Raw genomic sequence first — 16,127 nt, 5'->3', positions numbered from 1 at the left:
AAAGGAAAAAAAAAAAAGGAGGCACGTTTGATTGAACTAAAGCAGCAAATCACGCTATTTTTCAGTTGAGGTTTTTTCTTTCTTTTTATTTTTTCAGTTTTGATTGGTTTATTAAATATTTATTGTATGCTGTTGTGAGTTTGATTTCTTGATTGGTAGTGGTAGATGTTGAAAAGGATACGTGTGTCTTCTTCCACTTCCAAATCACAGTGTACCTGTTACTTAACATAACATACGAACAAGACTCTAGCATAATAAATTCAGCAATTAACATTATGCTTAATTTGATTTGGTCGTGTCTGAGTGTTAAGTGTGTAGTTTTATCTGGAAAATTGTTATATAAACCAGTTAGGACATGATTATAAGTTAATTCAGACTTTAGTAATGTTCTAGTTTAATAGTGTTGTTCATCAAAATGTTTATGATGGAAAAACTATAAGAAAGTTTAAAACATATTTTAGTCAAAAGTTTAAAACATATCATGTGATGCTGGAATTTTTTTAAGGCTTAGATGTACTAACAACTATATAAAAGCGAAATCAATTGTTTCAAACATGGTTTATGATGTTGCATTAGTATAAGAAAACTACTAGCACATCATTAAGAAGGCAACCGTAGCGGTAATGCATATTGCGTTTTACAACATAGTAATCACTTGTTCATTCGTTTTAACACCATTAACTGAAAGATCAACATTCCAGCTGGTTAAGAATCATTTAATAATGTTACCTATTAAATTTTCTGCATACGTTATACAACTCAGTTTACTTTTTTTTTTGTATGTTGTAGATTTCCTTGGATAAATCTTGGGTTCTTGGATCTGGTGACAGTTTGAATCCTAAACCCACTTGAGATTAATTAAGATATGCTTCCTTAATCAGGGATTACAGTAAGACAGTAACTCTGAGAATAATTTTATTTAAATCACATAAACATGTGAATGTTTTTGTCCAAAAAAAAACATGTGAATGTCGATGCTCTCTTGTTTGGATGGTTCAAATTCCAGTTTTACCAAATGTCATATTACGCTAGTACCACCCACTGACACCGACACTAGTCTTGCGTTAATGGGTTTTGAGTCTTTTGACTGTGTTTCACAGTTCAACTAGGGTTTTTTAGAGAACTTGAAAATATTTATGGAAAGTTTGGAAGGAAATAAAAAAGAGATCTCTTATTAGAACTCTCCTATAACGTAAGGTCCTAGATACACACAATACGATATGAAATAAACAAGATTTTCTGGTCATGGCGTCCCCACGGTAGATGATTTAATTATGAGAAATTGGGAAATTAAGGATTTGTATTAAGCCCCAAATATAAGCAAGGCTTGGACGACGTGAAGTGCCGAGAATAAACGGAAAAGGAAGGCATCAAAAAGAGTGGGGCAAACCGGCACGCAGTCACATTACGCTTTACCTAAAGTATACGGCAGACCATTTCCTTGGGGTCTCTATTGTGTCTCAGTTTTGTTAGGTTTTTGTTTATCCCATTGTCTTAAATTGTGTAACCATTGAAAATCTTGATACACACAAACAAAATATAATATCATATCATATATATATATATATATTACTTTTTGTACACTATATTTTTCCTTTAATCTTGTTTTATACATGCTTTACTCTTGTCTCAGCATTGTGTTTCTCTTTATTAACGTCAATATACAATTAGGTTTTACAAAGTAAAGCTTATTCAGTCGCGTTATCATGTTCTATGTTAAGTGGTAGTTGAATTTTAGTTAGACAATCACCAACCCACAAGATTCCACACACCTTTAATTGGACTCCGTTACTATGAGTTGTTCTTTTCTTATTCACTATTGCCTTTTTTATTAGAGGGAGAAAGACTCTTCTCCCACGCCTCTAACCTAAATGAGATTACGTCTGTCGGATTTTCCGATCTTCCGCTTGTTCCCAAGACATATATAAAGTAGATTTTCATTCTTGTACATTCAAATCTGCGATTATCTATATCTTGAAGCATTACTTTTTGTTTTACTTTTCCTATAGTACATATGAAAATTCTATAAGAATCTATTAGCATATCACTATCTTTAGATAAACACACAAATCTGCTGTTGTTTTTTCTTCTTTTGACATTCTGTTGTTTATTTCGAAAGCAATACTTCATCATAATATAATATTTTTCATCTAGTAACTTAGTTACAACAAACTAATGTATCATTGTATGGTTAAGGAAGGGCAGCATAAATTTGTAATATGGTATTGCTTTATTCCGAGTATAGCTTTTACTATTTATGGAAAGTTAAAAAAGAAGACGTTAACCAAAAAAAAAGACGTAACCAATTTACAAACCTGATGCTATTGGTTTGTTGCTGTTGAACAGAGCACGGTTCTGGCGCTAAAGGCTGTTATGCTGTGTCAGAATTAAATTGGTAAAGGCATTATGTATACTTGTATAGTTTCATTAATGTAATTGAAAATAACTCATTCTTAAATTGTTAGACCAAAAAAACTCATTAAATCACTGACGCCGAGAAAACTGTAACTTTTTCTAACCACTCGGTAAAGTGATATCTCGGTTGGATCCTATCCTCCTGACAGTTGATTTGGCGCCACGTTAATAGTTCGTTAGCCTTCGCGCCTCTGACTCTTCCTTGCGAGTTGCGACCCTTTTCAGGTAGCTTGTTTCCCTTTTTATTACCTTTTTCTTTCTTTTTTATTAACTTTTTCTATTTGCTTTAAACCCTCTTTTGTTTCTTTTTTTCAAACTTTTCCACTAAAGAAATAAAACTTTTTAGAACCAAATTCAGCCATTTACAACATTATGGAAGTACAGTAATTTGTAATCATGAATTATAAACATAATAATTGCTTAGCATATGAGACATGTTGTGATTAGAACAAAAGCTAATTACCGTTATAGAAAAATCTACCGTTGTCCGTTCCGTTGAGCTTATTTTCTCAATCAGATGATTGTTTTTTCCTGTTGTTGATCGAATTTAAACTTTTTGTAACGAAACTGTCGTGTGAATTATATATTTCGTTTGACCAAAAAAAAAAGAATTATAGCTTCCGATCTATTAATACTAGCCCAACAACATTTACGGACCACTAGCTAGTACATGCAATGTTACCAGTCACCACACATTGCTTCACAAATAAGAATTCATCATCTACTACACATGTTTGGTTCAATCATAGGTAACATATACACCGACACCAAAGGATCGGAGTCATTTGAGTTTCGTTGAAAAATAATTTACTGTCGAAGTAATTCAATTAATCGCGCATGTATTGGTTCATCTTTCTTAGACAAAAGGCTTTGCAGGAAATGATATATTAACGGTCATTAAGGAGACTTATGCTTATGAGCTTAGTGGAGTCAGTATGGTACCGCACATTTACATAATTTAACGGATTATTGCAAGCCATTATCTTATTATATTTTCTCCGATGATCCATATCAAAGACAACGTATTATTTAACATTATCTCCAACATTTGGTATTTGCCATGAGAAAAAACAAATGATGCACAAAGACCATGCCGTTGAACATAGTAATCGATACCGATGGGTCTAATTGACTATGCAAAGAGACATATGTAAGCACGTAGCAATAATAACATCATTCTTATCAACATATTAGAAATATAACTACGAGTTAGTCGTCGGGTGGTACATAGCGTTCTAGAATCCCTAAGAGACCTGAGTTCGAATCCGTTACCACTCAAATTACCTTGATTTGTGGCCACGCGGATATGAACCATGTTTTCGGTCCATTTGAAAACCCGGAGAGATGATCTATCCGTGGGCTGCACTTCCCCTTGGAGATTAGTCTGGATCTCGGTCCGGGAGACCCGGGATACCCCAGATTAAGAAAAAACATATTAGAAATATATATTACTACGTTGACGCTCACCATCATTACTTGGTTTAACATATGCAGTTTGCTTAATATAAAGTTAAATCTTCACAACCTTAAACATTTTCACGTACTGGTAATCATCATCTGAACATAGTCATCCAGATATTGACTTTGACTGTAGAAGAATTTAGTTTAAAATAAAGATTTCTTTACAATTAAAATTATAGACAGAAAATTCTTAAGTATTTTTCACCCAAACATTACAAGGACATGTATATTTAAAGTGTTCTTTTATTTACAGTAGTATTATGTTTGTCATGTACTGTAATACTGCTGCCGATGGAAAACATCGAAAGAATTGCTCAAGATATTGTATGTCCGTGTGTTCTAATCGAAATTTCAATTTCTTAAATCATTTTGCTATATTGGTTAATTATGCATAATCTTAACTCCATCCTCATTTTTACTGTTTCAATGGAAAAGTTTATTTTTGTAATAGCTATATTTCTATTTAGCAGAACGAAATAAAAAAGTTTCCATCTTGTTGACCAAAAAAAAGTTTCTATCTCGATTTAGACGGTTAAACCAACAGAAATATAAAATTATAAATAGAAGTTTCTAACTTGAATTCTTGGTCCATCAACATAAGTTATAAAGTCCAAAATATTTTAGTGTGAAATTGGAAATAAAGTGGACAATTATGGGCCATTGTAGGCTAACTTTGGGCATTTACGTCATATATATTAGGCCTACCAACAATTCAGAACACATGCTTCTCGATATATCTTCCTTTCGAGGGTAATTATTCAGATATTACTATATTGTATTGACGAGTTGTCATGTTTTTTTTTCTATGTAAGTTTTATAAAGCATTTTCAGAGAGTGTTTTTTATATAACCGTGATGTGATCCCAAAAACTTTTTAGATCAAATAATTAATTACCATAAAACCCGTGCATTTTCTTACCACTTAAGACGTTTCAAGTGGCTTTAAGATAACAATTTAGTTTGATGTCTTCTCCATTATCCCGTCTCCAAAAAAATACTCCCTCCGTTTCATAATACTTGATGTTTTATCATAGTTCACAAAGATTAAGAAAATTGTATTTTTTAATAAAAAATATTTTAAAGATATAATTTTAAAATCAATTAACCAATAATAAAAAAGACTGTGAAATCTAATTGGCTGAACAGTTTCCAATAAAGTTAAAGTAACCTTAAAATCTCAAAACTTCAACTAATTTGAAACAAAATTATCCTTCTAAAACATCAAGTATTATGAAACGATGAGAGTATAAAAATAATTTAATCATTAACTTGCTTATAATTACATTTGAATAATTATAACATAACTTTTTTTTTGCCATCTTAATATATTATAATAAAAGGCCAAAGGCCAAAGGAGTACAAACTAATTTTACAAAACATAAGGCCCAACAAAGCAGGACATAGACTACAGGTCTTAAAAGGCCACCCGCAAGCCCACTAACAGAGAACCAAACCAATGGTCTAAATGACAAAGCCCAACCGAGCCCATTTTTAGAACAAGACCGCCTTTCCTTCCCACGTGTACGACCACACGTCAAGCAAGCCGCCACGCGTCTAGACGAGAGACACCCTTCTTCCTCCGGCTTCAGAAACAGCGGCACGACGTCTCGCCGTCGGCGGCGGATTCATATACGGGATAACATCCTTCAACTAACTCCAACACTGCTCCTTCCGAGCTGTTGGAACATGACGGATCTATGAAATCTTCATTAGATTAAAACGCCTACGATTGATCCTCCGTTGCCAACATAACAACATGCAGCTCCAGACAGAGATCGAGAGGCAGAGTACATATAAGCCTCAGATTCATAGATCGAAGAAAACGAACGGAAAACCCTAATAATAGCCGACGATGACGGAGCGGGAACCGCCTCCCGGAGACAAAAGCCGGCGAAACCGGTGCTACCGAAGCCACCGCTTCCCAGAAACTAAGCCGAACCACCACCAACGGGAAAAAGGTGAATCGCCGGAAGCTATATATACTATACAGATAGAACAACACAGATGGAGAAAGGAGTCCGGCCGACGGTGGCTATGGGAGCCTCAACCGTCGGCCGAAGAAGACAAGCGATTCTTTTTTCTTTTTTTTCTCTCTCTAGCTCTCACTTCTCTCTACAAGACTTTTTTCACACATTATAAGGTTTAGTTAATAATTATAACATAACATCAATAAAGTAGATTAATAAAAACCACTCCTAAGTAAACAAATAAATAAAAATTGGCAATGTCGAAGTTGACATAAGAAAACTCCACAAATTGATAATAATAGAAATAATTATAAGGTGGGTCGAAGTACACACATGCACGTGTATTCCCCATGGACATGTTTCGTCTTTCGTGCATGGCATTGTCCTTACTATGGCCGCAATAAATTTCAATCTATTCTCATCATCACCCACCAAATTATACTCTTTTAATATCACATACTATATATCTTTTAGTATCACATACTAGATTTATAATACTTGCTACATATCTATACTTATATTATTGTATTGCATCGTCGGTTGAAGTAAAACATGCATTTTCTTCGTTATCATAGAAATCAATTTTCAGTAACCATGACAAACCGACAATAACAAATTATTGAAATCGGAATACAGATAAAAATTCTAGAGCATAAAACAAGAAACTCGATAGAGCTATAATTAACTTAGAACACATGCATAGGAACCATATTAGTTTACATACAACCCATACATACATATCTCAAGTTGCGTTTGGCTTTAGTACTATAAATAAAAGAGAAAGGGACAACCTAACCAACGCTTATAATTTGACATGACAAAATATACAAAATAATTAGAATCCCTCATCTTTGAGCCATCACTAGCTGTACGTATGGCTCTTTCTGCCTTACCCACCAATATTGTTTGCTTCTCTTCTTTGCTATTTTACAAAATATATTTGTTTGCTTATCTGCCTCCTTTTGCCTAAACACTTTCGTTCTTTTCAAGAATCTGTTATCTAATGATCTTCGACTGGGATATGAGAGGTTCTCTCGACGGGAGCCACTCGGATGGGAAGCCTCCGCTTCATCTTGACTGTTGGAAATGACACGATCTTGTCTTCCTCGGCTCTCCAGCTACAAGTATATCATTACAAATAAATAGTTTCATCAAAATATATAGTAATGTGTCAGTTGCAAAAAAAAAGTAATCTGGTATATCCATCAAAACACATAGATAATACGTTTTGGTAAGAATACCAACGTAACTCTTTTTGTCGTCCACGACTTATACAGTTGTACACATTACTGTATTTAAACATGGGCTATGTTACTAGTACAGCCCACAAAAGTTACATGTGGAACGGATTTATTGCGGAACACTTGAAAATTTCAAGATATTTATCGGTTTACCTGTATCGGGTTACGAGTTGGTGAAGAAAGATGGAGATTTCGAGCTTCGATAGTTCTAAACCAGGACATAGCCTTTGTCCACCACCAAAGGGTGTGAAGCAAACATTACTGTTTACCGATCCATTAATTCTCTGGTTAAGAAGATAAGCATTAGTACGTGACATTTGTCGAACTAAACGAACTCACGATGTTTATAAATTATAGCTACATTATAACGACATTAATGAGAGGAAATAGTCACGTACGTCCCATCTCCACGGATCGAATTGATAGGGATTCTCATAAATGTCTTCATCCATGTGAACCGATATGAATGATGCCAATACACACCATCCTTTTGGTATTAAGTAACCTGCCATTCACCCACCAGAATTTATACCTAGTTATCAGAATCAGCGTATTATCACTAAATAGATTCAGTTCAAATAGGAGAAGCATGCCACTGCTTTTGATTTCATTTCAATTAAATTTAAATAATTAATCGGTGATTTTATATAATGGTAACTGAATCTAGTTAACCTTTAATTTCTACATCTTTGAGAGCCTTCCTCCACACACCGTTAATGATATTAGCCATCCTCAGCGTTTCATTTATCACCTGTTTGTATTTCGAAAAAAACAATAAGAAATTAAAACTTAGAAAACAAGAAGATTAACCTTTTGATCAACTTCTTTAGTACTTTTCTATAAATAAATAGATAATCAGAAATGTGTTCAAAACAAAAAAAAATAGATAATCAGTAGTAGTAATTTATAAAGGTAACGTATTTTAATTAATGAAACTCACATTATGAGTAAAAGAGAGAGACATATAGTCTGACCAATTGTATTCTTCTCCTGACTCCAATTTACGCCTCTTAAACTCCATATTCTCCTCCTTTCAATTAATCAAAAAAGCTTGACACATCGACAAAATTAACCAAAAAAAATAATCTAAAACATCTTTAACAACAAAAAAAATCTGAAAATATTGAAAAGGAAAAAATATTAGATAACGCGTTTTGATTGAAACATTAATGATAAATTTGAAAACAAGGCGTTTTCGGTGACGCAAACGCTGTTTTGACACGACTCGTACAGACATGCGTTAACTCAAATCGTCCTCTTCTGACAGCCATCCACTCCAATTTTTTTTCTAATCCTACGGTTAGTATACTCTCACGTGTCTCATCCCTTTCCACACGTGCGTATAATCGTGTGTCCAGTCGAGAAGACTTTCGATAGTGACGTGACACGGACACAAGTCAAAACTCTTTTCCCTGCCCCACACCATAATACCCCTTCTACAACTAAATCGCAGCCGTTAAAATCCCCTAAAATCGAATCTATGGTTCACATACGTCGGCAGTTTGCATACAGACACACACACACGTGTGGGTGCTGTGTAAGTTTGTATATTAATACGTACCACGAGTTTGGCTAGAGCGACGGGATTGTCACTTAGGAATTTGACAGCCAAGGTCATTGCCGTTGGCATTGTTTCCTCTCCGGGTATCATCATCTCTACGATCTTCCCGCTGACGAAATCCAAAGGCTGAGATGGCGTATCTGAACTACCACCGTCACTAACGTCTCTTAATAGCACATCCACCGCGTCATTCGCTGGAGAAGTCTTCCTCACCGTATCCGTAGTAGCCATTTGCCTCTCCTTCACAACCTTCTTAACTATCTTTATCAGCCTCTCTTTCGCCTGCACGATTAATGCAACATAGAATATATATTAAAAACTTGCAAGTTACATGCGAATATGAAACAAAAAAAAGTTATGACTCATTGATATGCTTAGACCTTTAGGGATTTATAAAGTCTAGTTCCAGGGAATTTGATGGGGATGCAAATCAAACCCTTGATGAATTCTTCGAACTCAAGCTTGAGAATATCTAAATCTTCACCACGTGATATACTCATCAACAGTTTTACTAATATCTCAAACGTCATCTACAAAAAAATAAAAACATTGCGAGATCAAGATGTTAAAAGCATACTTAAATTCAGACAAATATAACATGTTACATGAGTTTCAAACAAATATTATGGGTTCTTATAACAATACCTTTTTGGTCTCGTCTTGGACATGAACCACGGGAAGGTGAGACCAAGAAGCTAAAGTTAGACCTACCGAGGCCTCAATGTCTCGAGTAATCCTCTCCTTGAGGTGAGGAGATCTAAAGAATGCGCCAATGAGCGTGTGTAGCCTCTTTTGATGAGGTCCATTGATGCTGAGAATAGAGTTTTCTCCAAGTAGTTCAGTGATTGACTTAGGGTATGCAGGGACGAATGTGTTGCCATGGTTTTGGAGCACCACTTTGTTAACCTCTGCATCGGTCGATATTATGATTGGTGTCCCTATTATGTTCGTCTTGAACACATTCCCGTACCTGGATGGTTTACATGTAGAAGGATTTCCGTAAGAATTACCCACATGATATTACTAGTTTAACCAATAAAAAGAAAATGCATCCTCTTCCCACATTTCAAAAAAGGTAAATCATTTGATATGAAAATTTTACGCTAATTAAAGACAAAAAATTATTAAATTTTAGTTACTTGTTGAGATATAGAATGGATATAAAAACCTATAATTTTCTTGATAAGATTTCTCAGAAGCTAACAAGAGAACATATCTTTGAAATTTTATTAGTATGCAGAAAGTAATAATGAATAGCGCAGAATAGCACAACAACGATGTTTAGTTTGTAATATATTATAATAATAACAACACATATGTTAGAAGTTCAAAAAAACAACACATATGTTATAATAATAACACAGGAAAATAATATATAAAACAGAAGAGATAGTTTGACAAAAAAAAAACAGAAGAGATAAAGATGACACATGAAATGAAGTGAACTCAATCATAAAAAAGAAACAAGATCCTCTGCTAAAACTATTTTGCTGCTGTATATGGCCAAGAAGATGAAGACAGGTTGGTTTTGTCAGTCTTTTATAATCATTCAAATTATGTTATGTGCAAAATTTTTAATTTATATATTCGCACCCCAAAGAGTAATTCGTATATAAACAAATTACAAATTCATTATCACTATATGATCCCCTGAAACTTTTTTCTTTGCCTAGAAATGAGATAAATTGATTGTAATTGGAGTTAATTGGGTGTTTTAGTTTTCGATTAAATTACAATAAATTGGTGCATATTTGAATATTGACTAATAAGAATACAAATAGGGGAGAGGCTTCACTAGACTAAATTCAGAATGAAGCATTTTAAGTTAGCATTTACTTGGTTGACTGCAATAAGTCATTTGGTTTTTAATTTATTTATTTATAAAAACTGCTGTATATGTAGATGTGGACGTGTACTATTGTCTATCAAAACGTTTCTTTTCCAAGTAATCCAATAAACAAAACGAAATCACTAGATTAATAACGCAGATAACACACACTGATTTTTTGTTGCCAGCAGATATAATTAAAGGGTTAGAAATTGAAGAAAGTTTTGAGGATGTGAAACAATTTTCTTTTAGAAATCGTGTTGATTTTTAATTCATAATCTTTTTTAATTAAAGGATTTGTAAGAAAAAATGCTTTAAGAAAATCTGGTCAAAGGGATTGATAGTAAAAGACTTACAAAGACTTTCGTTTGTCCATGAAGGTAACAGGCCGAGAAGAATATCCACAAGCAATAAAGGCTAGGGTTTCTCCGATCACCGGCCATCCTAAGCTTCCCTTCGGAATCATAGCCTTCTTCGTCTCTTTCTCTTGTTCTTCTTCTTCTCCATCTCTCGTTTTCCATTTTCTTAGACGAAACCAGAGCCGTGAACGGAGAATAATACCGGCCGTCAAAACCAAGAAACCCGCGACCCAATAATCCATAAAATAAGATGGCCCAACAAGAATACCGGAAAAGTCTTAGATTATCGGAAAATACATGAACACACACCAAAAGAAGCTAACCATGCCAAAGCACATGAAAAAAGGAGGAGATAATAGAGAATTAGGTTTCTCAAATCTCAAAAGCCATGCATGAAGAGAAAGTGAGAGAAACAAATATTTGTGGAGCTAAAGCTATGGTTATGTCATTGTCAATGGGTGCCGAAACAGAGGAATAAATGATATAAAATCCACTTTAAACCGCTTAGATAGAATTTTTTTTGTCAAGCTGTAGATATATCATCATTGTCTAATAAGTAAGTATATCAAAAATAACAACTAAAACAGTCAATCACTAAATATAATAATATTCAACATTAAAATAACCAAAACAGTTAATTCCTATTTAAAAGTTGAGTAACAATAAAGTTATATCTAATTATTATCACTATTCGACTAAAATAAAAAACGTTCGCTTATTAATGTTAAATTTTGAATTCCACATATCTTTACTTTACTCTCTCATATAAATGATACTGAATTGCTAACTGAGTTGTCACCACGCAGATTGTTACTAGAAACATAACATATCAACCAAATCATTTTAAGAAATTTCTTAATAGATTATTTTAAAATATAAATTTATAAAGATGACGTGCATGTATTTGACTAGAGGAACCAATTTTGTATTACAAAAATGTGTATTTACAATTTTAATAAGTGTGATAATATCTACAATTATTATTATTTATCATAAAATTTTAAATATATTTATTGTGATAAGAAGGATATATCAACATTTATATTTTAGTTTAGATCCTCAATACATAAATTATAAAGTAATTTAGGATAAAATATTATGTTTTATAAAACTTATATAATTTTCATATCTAGTTAAATAATTAAATGAATAATCAGTAAATTACAAGGAAACTAATTTTAGACATATGTACCTAAGGTTTTGTTATTGATATATCTTATCTTGTTTTCGCTATAGTGTTGGTATATAATTTTTATTTTCCATTTATTAATGAAAATACTAAAGTAAATATACTATTAAATAATTATCATTTTACTTTGATATATTTCCAAAAACCATACATTATATAGATTGCTTAATGAAATAATACATATCTAGTTATTACTAAGAAAATAACTTCTTATGATAAATTTTCAGATTTTAAACACACTTTCATAACAAATAAACTGTGAATAAAAATAATATTTATTAGTTGTCAAAAAAGAGTAATAATTATTATGTGAAATAAATAAGAGATATATTTTATATAGTAATAAATCTCAAGCAAATTTGCATGTTTTTTCATTGTTTCTGCTTTTGTTGTTTTGCGGACATGAATCTTAAGACATGATTAACCCCGGTCTTTTAGCTCCGAAATTTTTAATTCATGATTTAACATTTTTTAATTTTTAATTTTATTTTTTATGTTTTTCGACTAAAAACGGTTTTTATCTCTTATTTAAAAGACAATTCTTAGATTTTTTTAGTTAAAATCTAAGAAAAAATAAAAACCGTCTCTTAACCAAAACTAATAATCTCAGTTAAAAGACCGGAGTTAATCATAGTTTTAGGTGTTTACTGAGACCTTACATTTAAAGATTTAGTTTCATCTAAGATTTTTAAATTAACATAAAATTAAAATATTAAAATTTGTAGACAAATCCTATTTAGTTTATTTAAAAGAGCCAGCTGAATAGAAGTGGACTTAAACATGAATGTAATATTAATATTTTGTAACATCAAATTTATAATTTTAAAATCTACTCCATCTATTCCATCTATTCCATAAGATGTTTTGTTTGAATGCACAAAAATTAAAATCTTTTTTAAAAAATCTTATTATCATTCATATAAATTGAAAATAAGTTAACCAATCATAAACAATGCAGAAAAATATTATTGGGTAACTAATATTAGTAAAGATAAAATAAGTATTGATATACCAAAATACAAGTTGAAACATAAAAACTTTTTCAAAAACATCTTGTACTATGAAACAGAAAGAATATAAATCTAAGTTGACGTTTATATTAATCCAAGAAGCAAAGAAAATAAATGTTGTGGTTTGTAATGGAGGAATAAATGAGGGGACATAAACTAGGAGCGGCTATTGCGCCACGCTTAGGCCGTTTTGTCTCGTCTCGTTTTTAGACATTAGAGCATGCCCATTGGGGGTTTTTAAAGGGTCCATGGGCTCGGGTTCATAGGGCCGGGCAGGGAAAAATAAATCGAAAATGGGCTAATTTCGGTGACCCGAGTCTTACGCATGATCCGTTCTTAGCCGGGTTCAAGACACGTGTTGGTTCCCCATTGGCCCCGCGTTTTCGAGTTTACGCGAAGCATTGACCGAGTCCTTTCATTTTTCATTTCTTCTTCGATACCTAGGGTTTGGTTCTCTGAAAGGCGATTGCGAGGCGATTCTGGTGCGACGGCGATTTCCGAAGCTTTTGACCATCAAATCGACGACGAACGGTCCCCTCCACGAGCTCAGGTCAGTATCGAGTAGATTCTCCACAATTTTGAAGCGTTTTGGGTCTCGGGGAATCTCAATCGATTTAGGGTTTTCATTGGGGGTTCAAAATCGAGTTGGGGCTTTCGATTAAGCGTCATGCGGGGTTGTATTGGGGGAGTTAAATCGATTTATGGTTGGTTTATCGGGGTTTATAAATTGATTTGGGGATTTAGGGTTTAGGGTTCGAAATTGATTTGGGGGTTTTACAGGTTACGGTTCTTAATCGATAGTGTTGGTTTCGTTTTATGGTTTTAAATTGTGTAGACGGGTTTATTGTTTCGTTTTCATCATATTGAGCTAATGAGTTTTGTGAATGATTTGTTTGTGCTAGAGATGGATCCCGCAGCAGAGAGAAGAGACATGAAGAGGAACATTGAGTACAACAACAGCTTGATGTATGTTGCTGATTCAGAGTACGGGATACCAACAAGGTGTTACTGTGGTGGGAGGATGATTGACGAGGTTCAGGCGAAGGAGGAGAAAGACACTCTTCCTGGGAAGCGGTTCTTCACATGCATAAACTACGAGGTAAACAACTCCTTCTATCTTTGTTATATTTTTTTGTGTTCTTTTCTTTATTGATTTTGATGAGTTTTCTTTTTCTTATGGGTTAACCAAGCCTGATGGGCTCCATTATCGTCAGCCTTGGGTTCATGGTGTCCAGGAGGAGATCGAGAAGCTGACTAACCGCCTGGAGAAAGCTGAGAAGGTGATGAAGGAGGTGCCCATCCTCAATCAACAGATTGAGTCACTAGAGGTTAGTGATGTTGTTTTGATGTTGTTTCATAGTTTAGTTAAAGAAAACGTTTTGATGCTGTTTTGATGTTGTTGTTTACATGTACAGGAACAGGTTAAAAGCCTCTCGGGCGAGGTGGATGCTCTCAGAGTGAAGGTCGCTGACCTGGAGATGGTCTGCTTCGATTGAAAAGCAAAGGTAAATGTTTCTGTTTCTGTTTCTCTGGTTCGAATCATGTTTGTGTTTTTTTTTTTAATATGTTAACCGTATATAAACTGAACTACAAGTAGTTCAGTCTATAAATTAACTAAAACTACAAGTTTAAAATACAACTAAAACTTTAAAGTACAAGTACAAGTAGAACTAGTTCTCTTAATAACGATAATAAATTGTATCTGTTTTGTGGTTGGTTGCTGTGATTTGATTGTTAGAGTTTAATGCATTTGCGATAGAGAGTTGTTGTCTAATGAATGTTTGGTTGTTAGAGTTTAATGTAGTAGCCAAAACTAGTTTAAAAAGATAGCAAATCCTCATGTAAAACACACACATATCAAACCCAAACCGAAACCAAAATGGAACATCCTCCCCAAACCTCCCAAACCTCTCTTCAAAGAAAAAGTGGTCAATCAAAGAAGACGTTGTGCTCATCAGCGCTTGGTTGAACACCAGCAAGGATGCCATCATGAGCACTGACCAGAAGGCCGGAGCGTTTTGGAAGCGCATAGTGGATTACGTCAACGCAAGCCATGTGCTCAGTGGCGCCGTTCCTAGAGAATGGAGTCAGTGTAAGCAGAGGTGGGGAAGAATCAATGAGCAGGTGTGCAAGTTTGTGGGGTGCTATGAAGCAGCAGTGAGGGAGCAAGCGAGTGGCCAAAACGAGAATGATGTCATGAAGGCTGCCCATGACATCTTCTTCAATGACCTTGGCATCAAGTTCACACTTGAACATTGTTGGAGGGAACTTCGGTTCGATCAAAAATGGAAATCACTCGGTGTTCCCAAAGAAGGTCCCAAAGAGAAAAGTAAGGAAGCTGCAGAGGTGGTGGCTGAGGAGGAAGGTGCGGAGGTTCGGCCTCCTGGTGTCAAGGCTTGCAAAGCAGCCAAACGCAAGAGGCAGGGTTACGATGAGATACATAGCATGCTTGCTGTGAAAAAGGAGATACAGCAACAGAAAGTCCTAGAGCGTCTCCTTGCCAAAGACCCTACCCATCTATCTGCAAAGGAAATCACACTCATAGACAAACTCATTTCTGAAATGATTTGAGATGGGTTTGTGCTTCCTGTTTGGCTTTTATTTTGGTTGCTTGCTGTTGTGGTTCATGTTGATAGGTTGATAGATATACATTGTTGTTTGGATTGCTTGCTGTTTTGGTTGCTTGCTGTTGTGGTTGCTTGCTGTTGTGGTTCATGTTGCTTTTATTTTGGTTGCTGTTTCGGTTTTCTATTGATTGCTGTTTCATTTAGTTTCTTGTTTTCTTTTCTGTTGCAGGTCACGGGGTGGAGTTCAAGTTGTCTGGCAGGAAGGAAGGGAATGCACTTGTTTTATTATGTTTAGCTTTATGGTTGTGTCACGGGAAAGTGTAGTGTTTTGTTTCTGTCTACACTTCATTTCAATTCACGGGAATGTACTTGTCTTTATGTTTAACTTTGTACTTGTTTGGTTGCTCACGGGTAGCAACCACATTGAACTTGTATCCACTCTGCCTACTCTATATATTAAGCATGTGTTTGTTTCTTAAATTTGCTCACTCTTCACTCTTCTTTACTCTACTATTTCCTCTACTGTCAAC

The 16,127-nt window shown here is 34.3% G+C and overlaps 2 protein-coding genes across 2 annotated transcripts; one reads left to right on the top strand and one right to left on the bottom strand.

The window, feature by feature from the left end:
• Positions 1-6,512: 6,512 nt before the first annotated feature.
• Positions 6,513-11,300, bottom strand: LOC108849049 (3-epi-6-deoxocathasterone 23-monooxygenase CYP90C1). Its single transcript, XM_056996695.1, has 9 exons — positions 10,829-11,300; positions 9,290-9,614; positions 9,025-9,174; positions 8,645-8,926; positions 8,024-8,113; positions 7,756-7,834; positions 7,482-7,588; positions 7,237-7,367; positions 6,513-6,960 (listed from the first exon to the last, which is right to left on the bottom strand). The coding sequence occupies exons 1-9, from the start codon at positions 11,071-11,073 to the stop codon at positions 6,843-6,845; spliced, it is 1,527 nt and encodes a 508-aa protein (XP_056852675.1). The 5' UTR covers positions 11,074-11,300; the 3' UTR covers positions 6,513-6,842.
• Positions 11,301-15,019: 3,719 nt separating this feature from the next.
• LOC130501877 (glutathione S-transferase T2-like) lies at positions 15,020-15,601 on the top strand. The gene has a single exon (XM_056996699.1). It carries the CDS (start codon positions 15,020-15,022, stop codon positions 15,599-15,601), a length of 582 nt encoding a protein of 193 aa, XP_056852679.1.
• Positions 15,602-16,127: the final 526 nt, after the last annotated feature.

This window comes from Raphanus sativus, unplaced genomic scaffold (assembly GCF_000801105.2).
Source record: "Raphanus sativus cultivar WK10039 unplaced genomic scaffold, ASM80110v3 Scaffold0317, whole genome shotgun sequence".
NCBI classification, from domain to species: Eukaryota; Viridiplantae; Streptophyta; class Magnoliopsida; order Brassicales; family Brassicaceae; genus Raphanus; species Raphanus sativus.
This window is presented reverse-complemented; position numbering and strand designations above follow the sequence as displayed.

What these genes read in the sequence shown, in the direction of transcription:
- LOC108849049 (XM_056996695.1), bottom strand. Translation starts at nt 11,073, where the DNA reads ATGGATTATTGGGTCGCGGGTTTCTTGGTTTTGACGGCCGGTATTATT. An exon ending in TCGATCCGTGGAGATGGGAC is followed by an intron (nt 7,368 to 7,481) that starts GTACGTGACTAT and finishes CTTCTTAACCAG; the next exon opens with AGAATTAATGGATCGGTAAA. An exon ending in CAACTCGTAACCCGATACAG is followed by an intron (nt 6,961 to 7,236) that starts GTAAACCGATAA and finishes ATATACTTGTAG; the next exon opens with CTGGAGAGCCGAGGAAGACA.
- LOC130501877 (XM_056996699.1), top strand. Translation starts at nt 15,020, where the DNA reads ATGAGCACTGACCAGAAGGCCGGAGCGTTTTGGAAGCGCATAGTGGAT.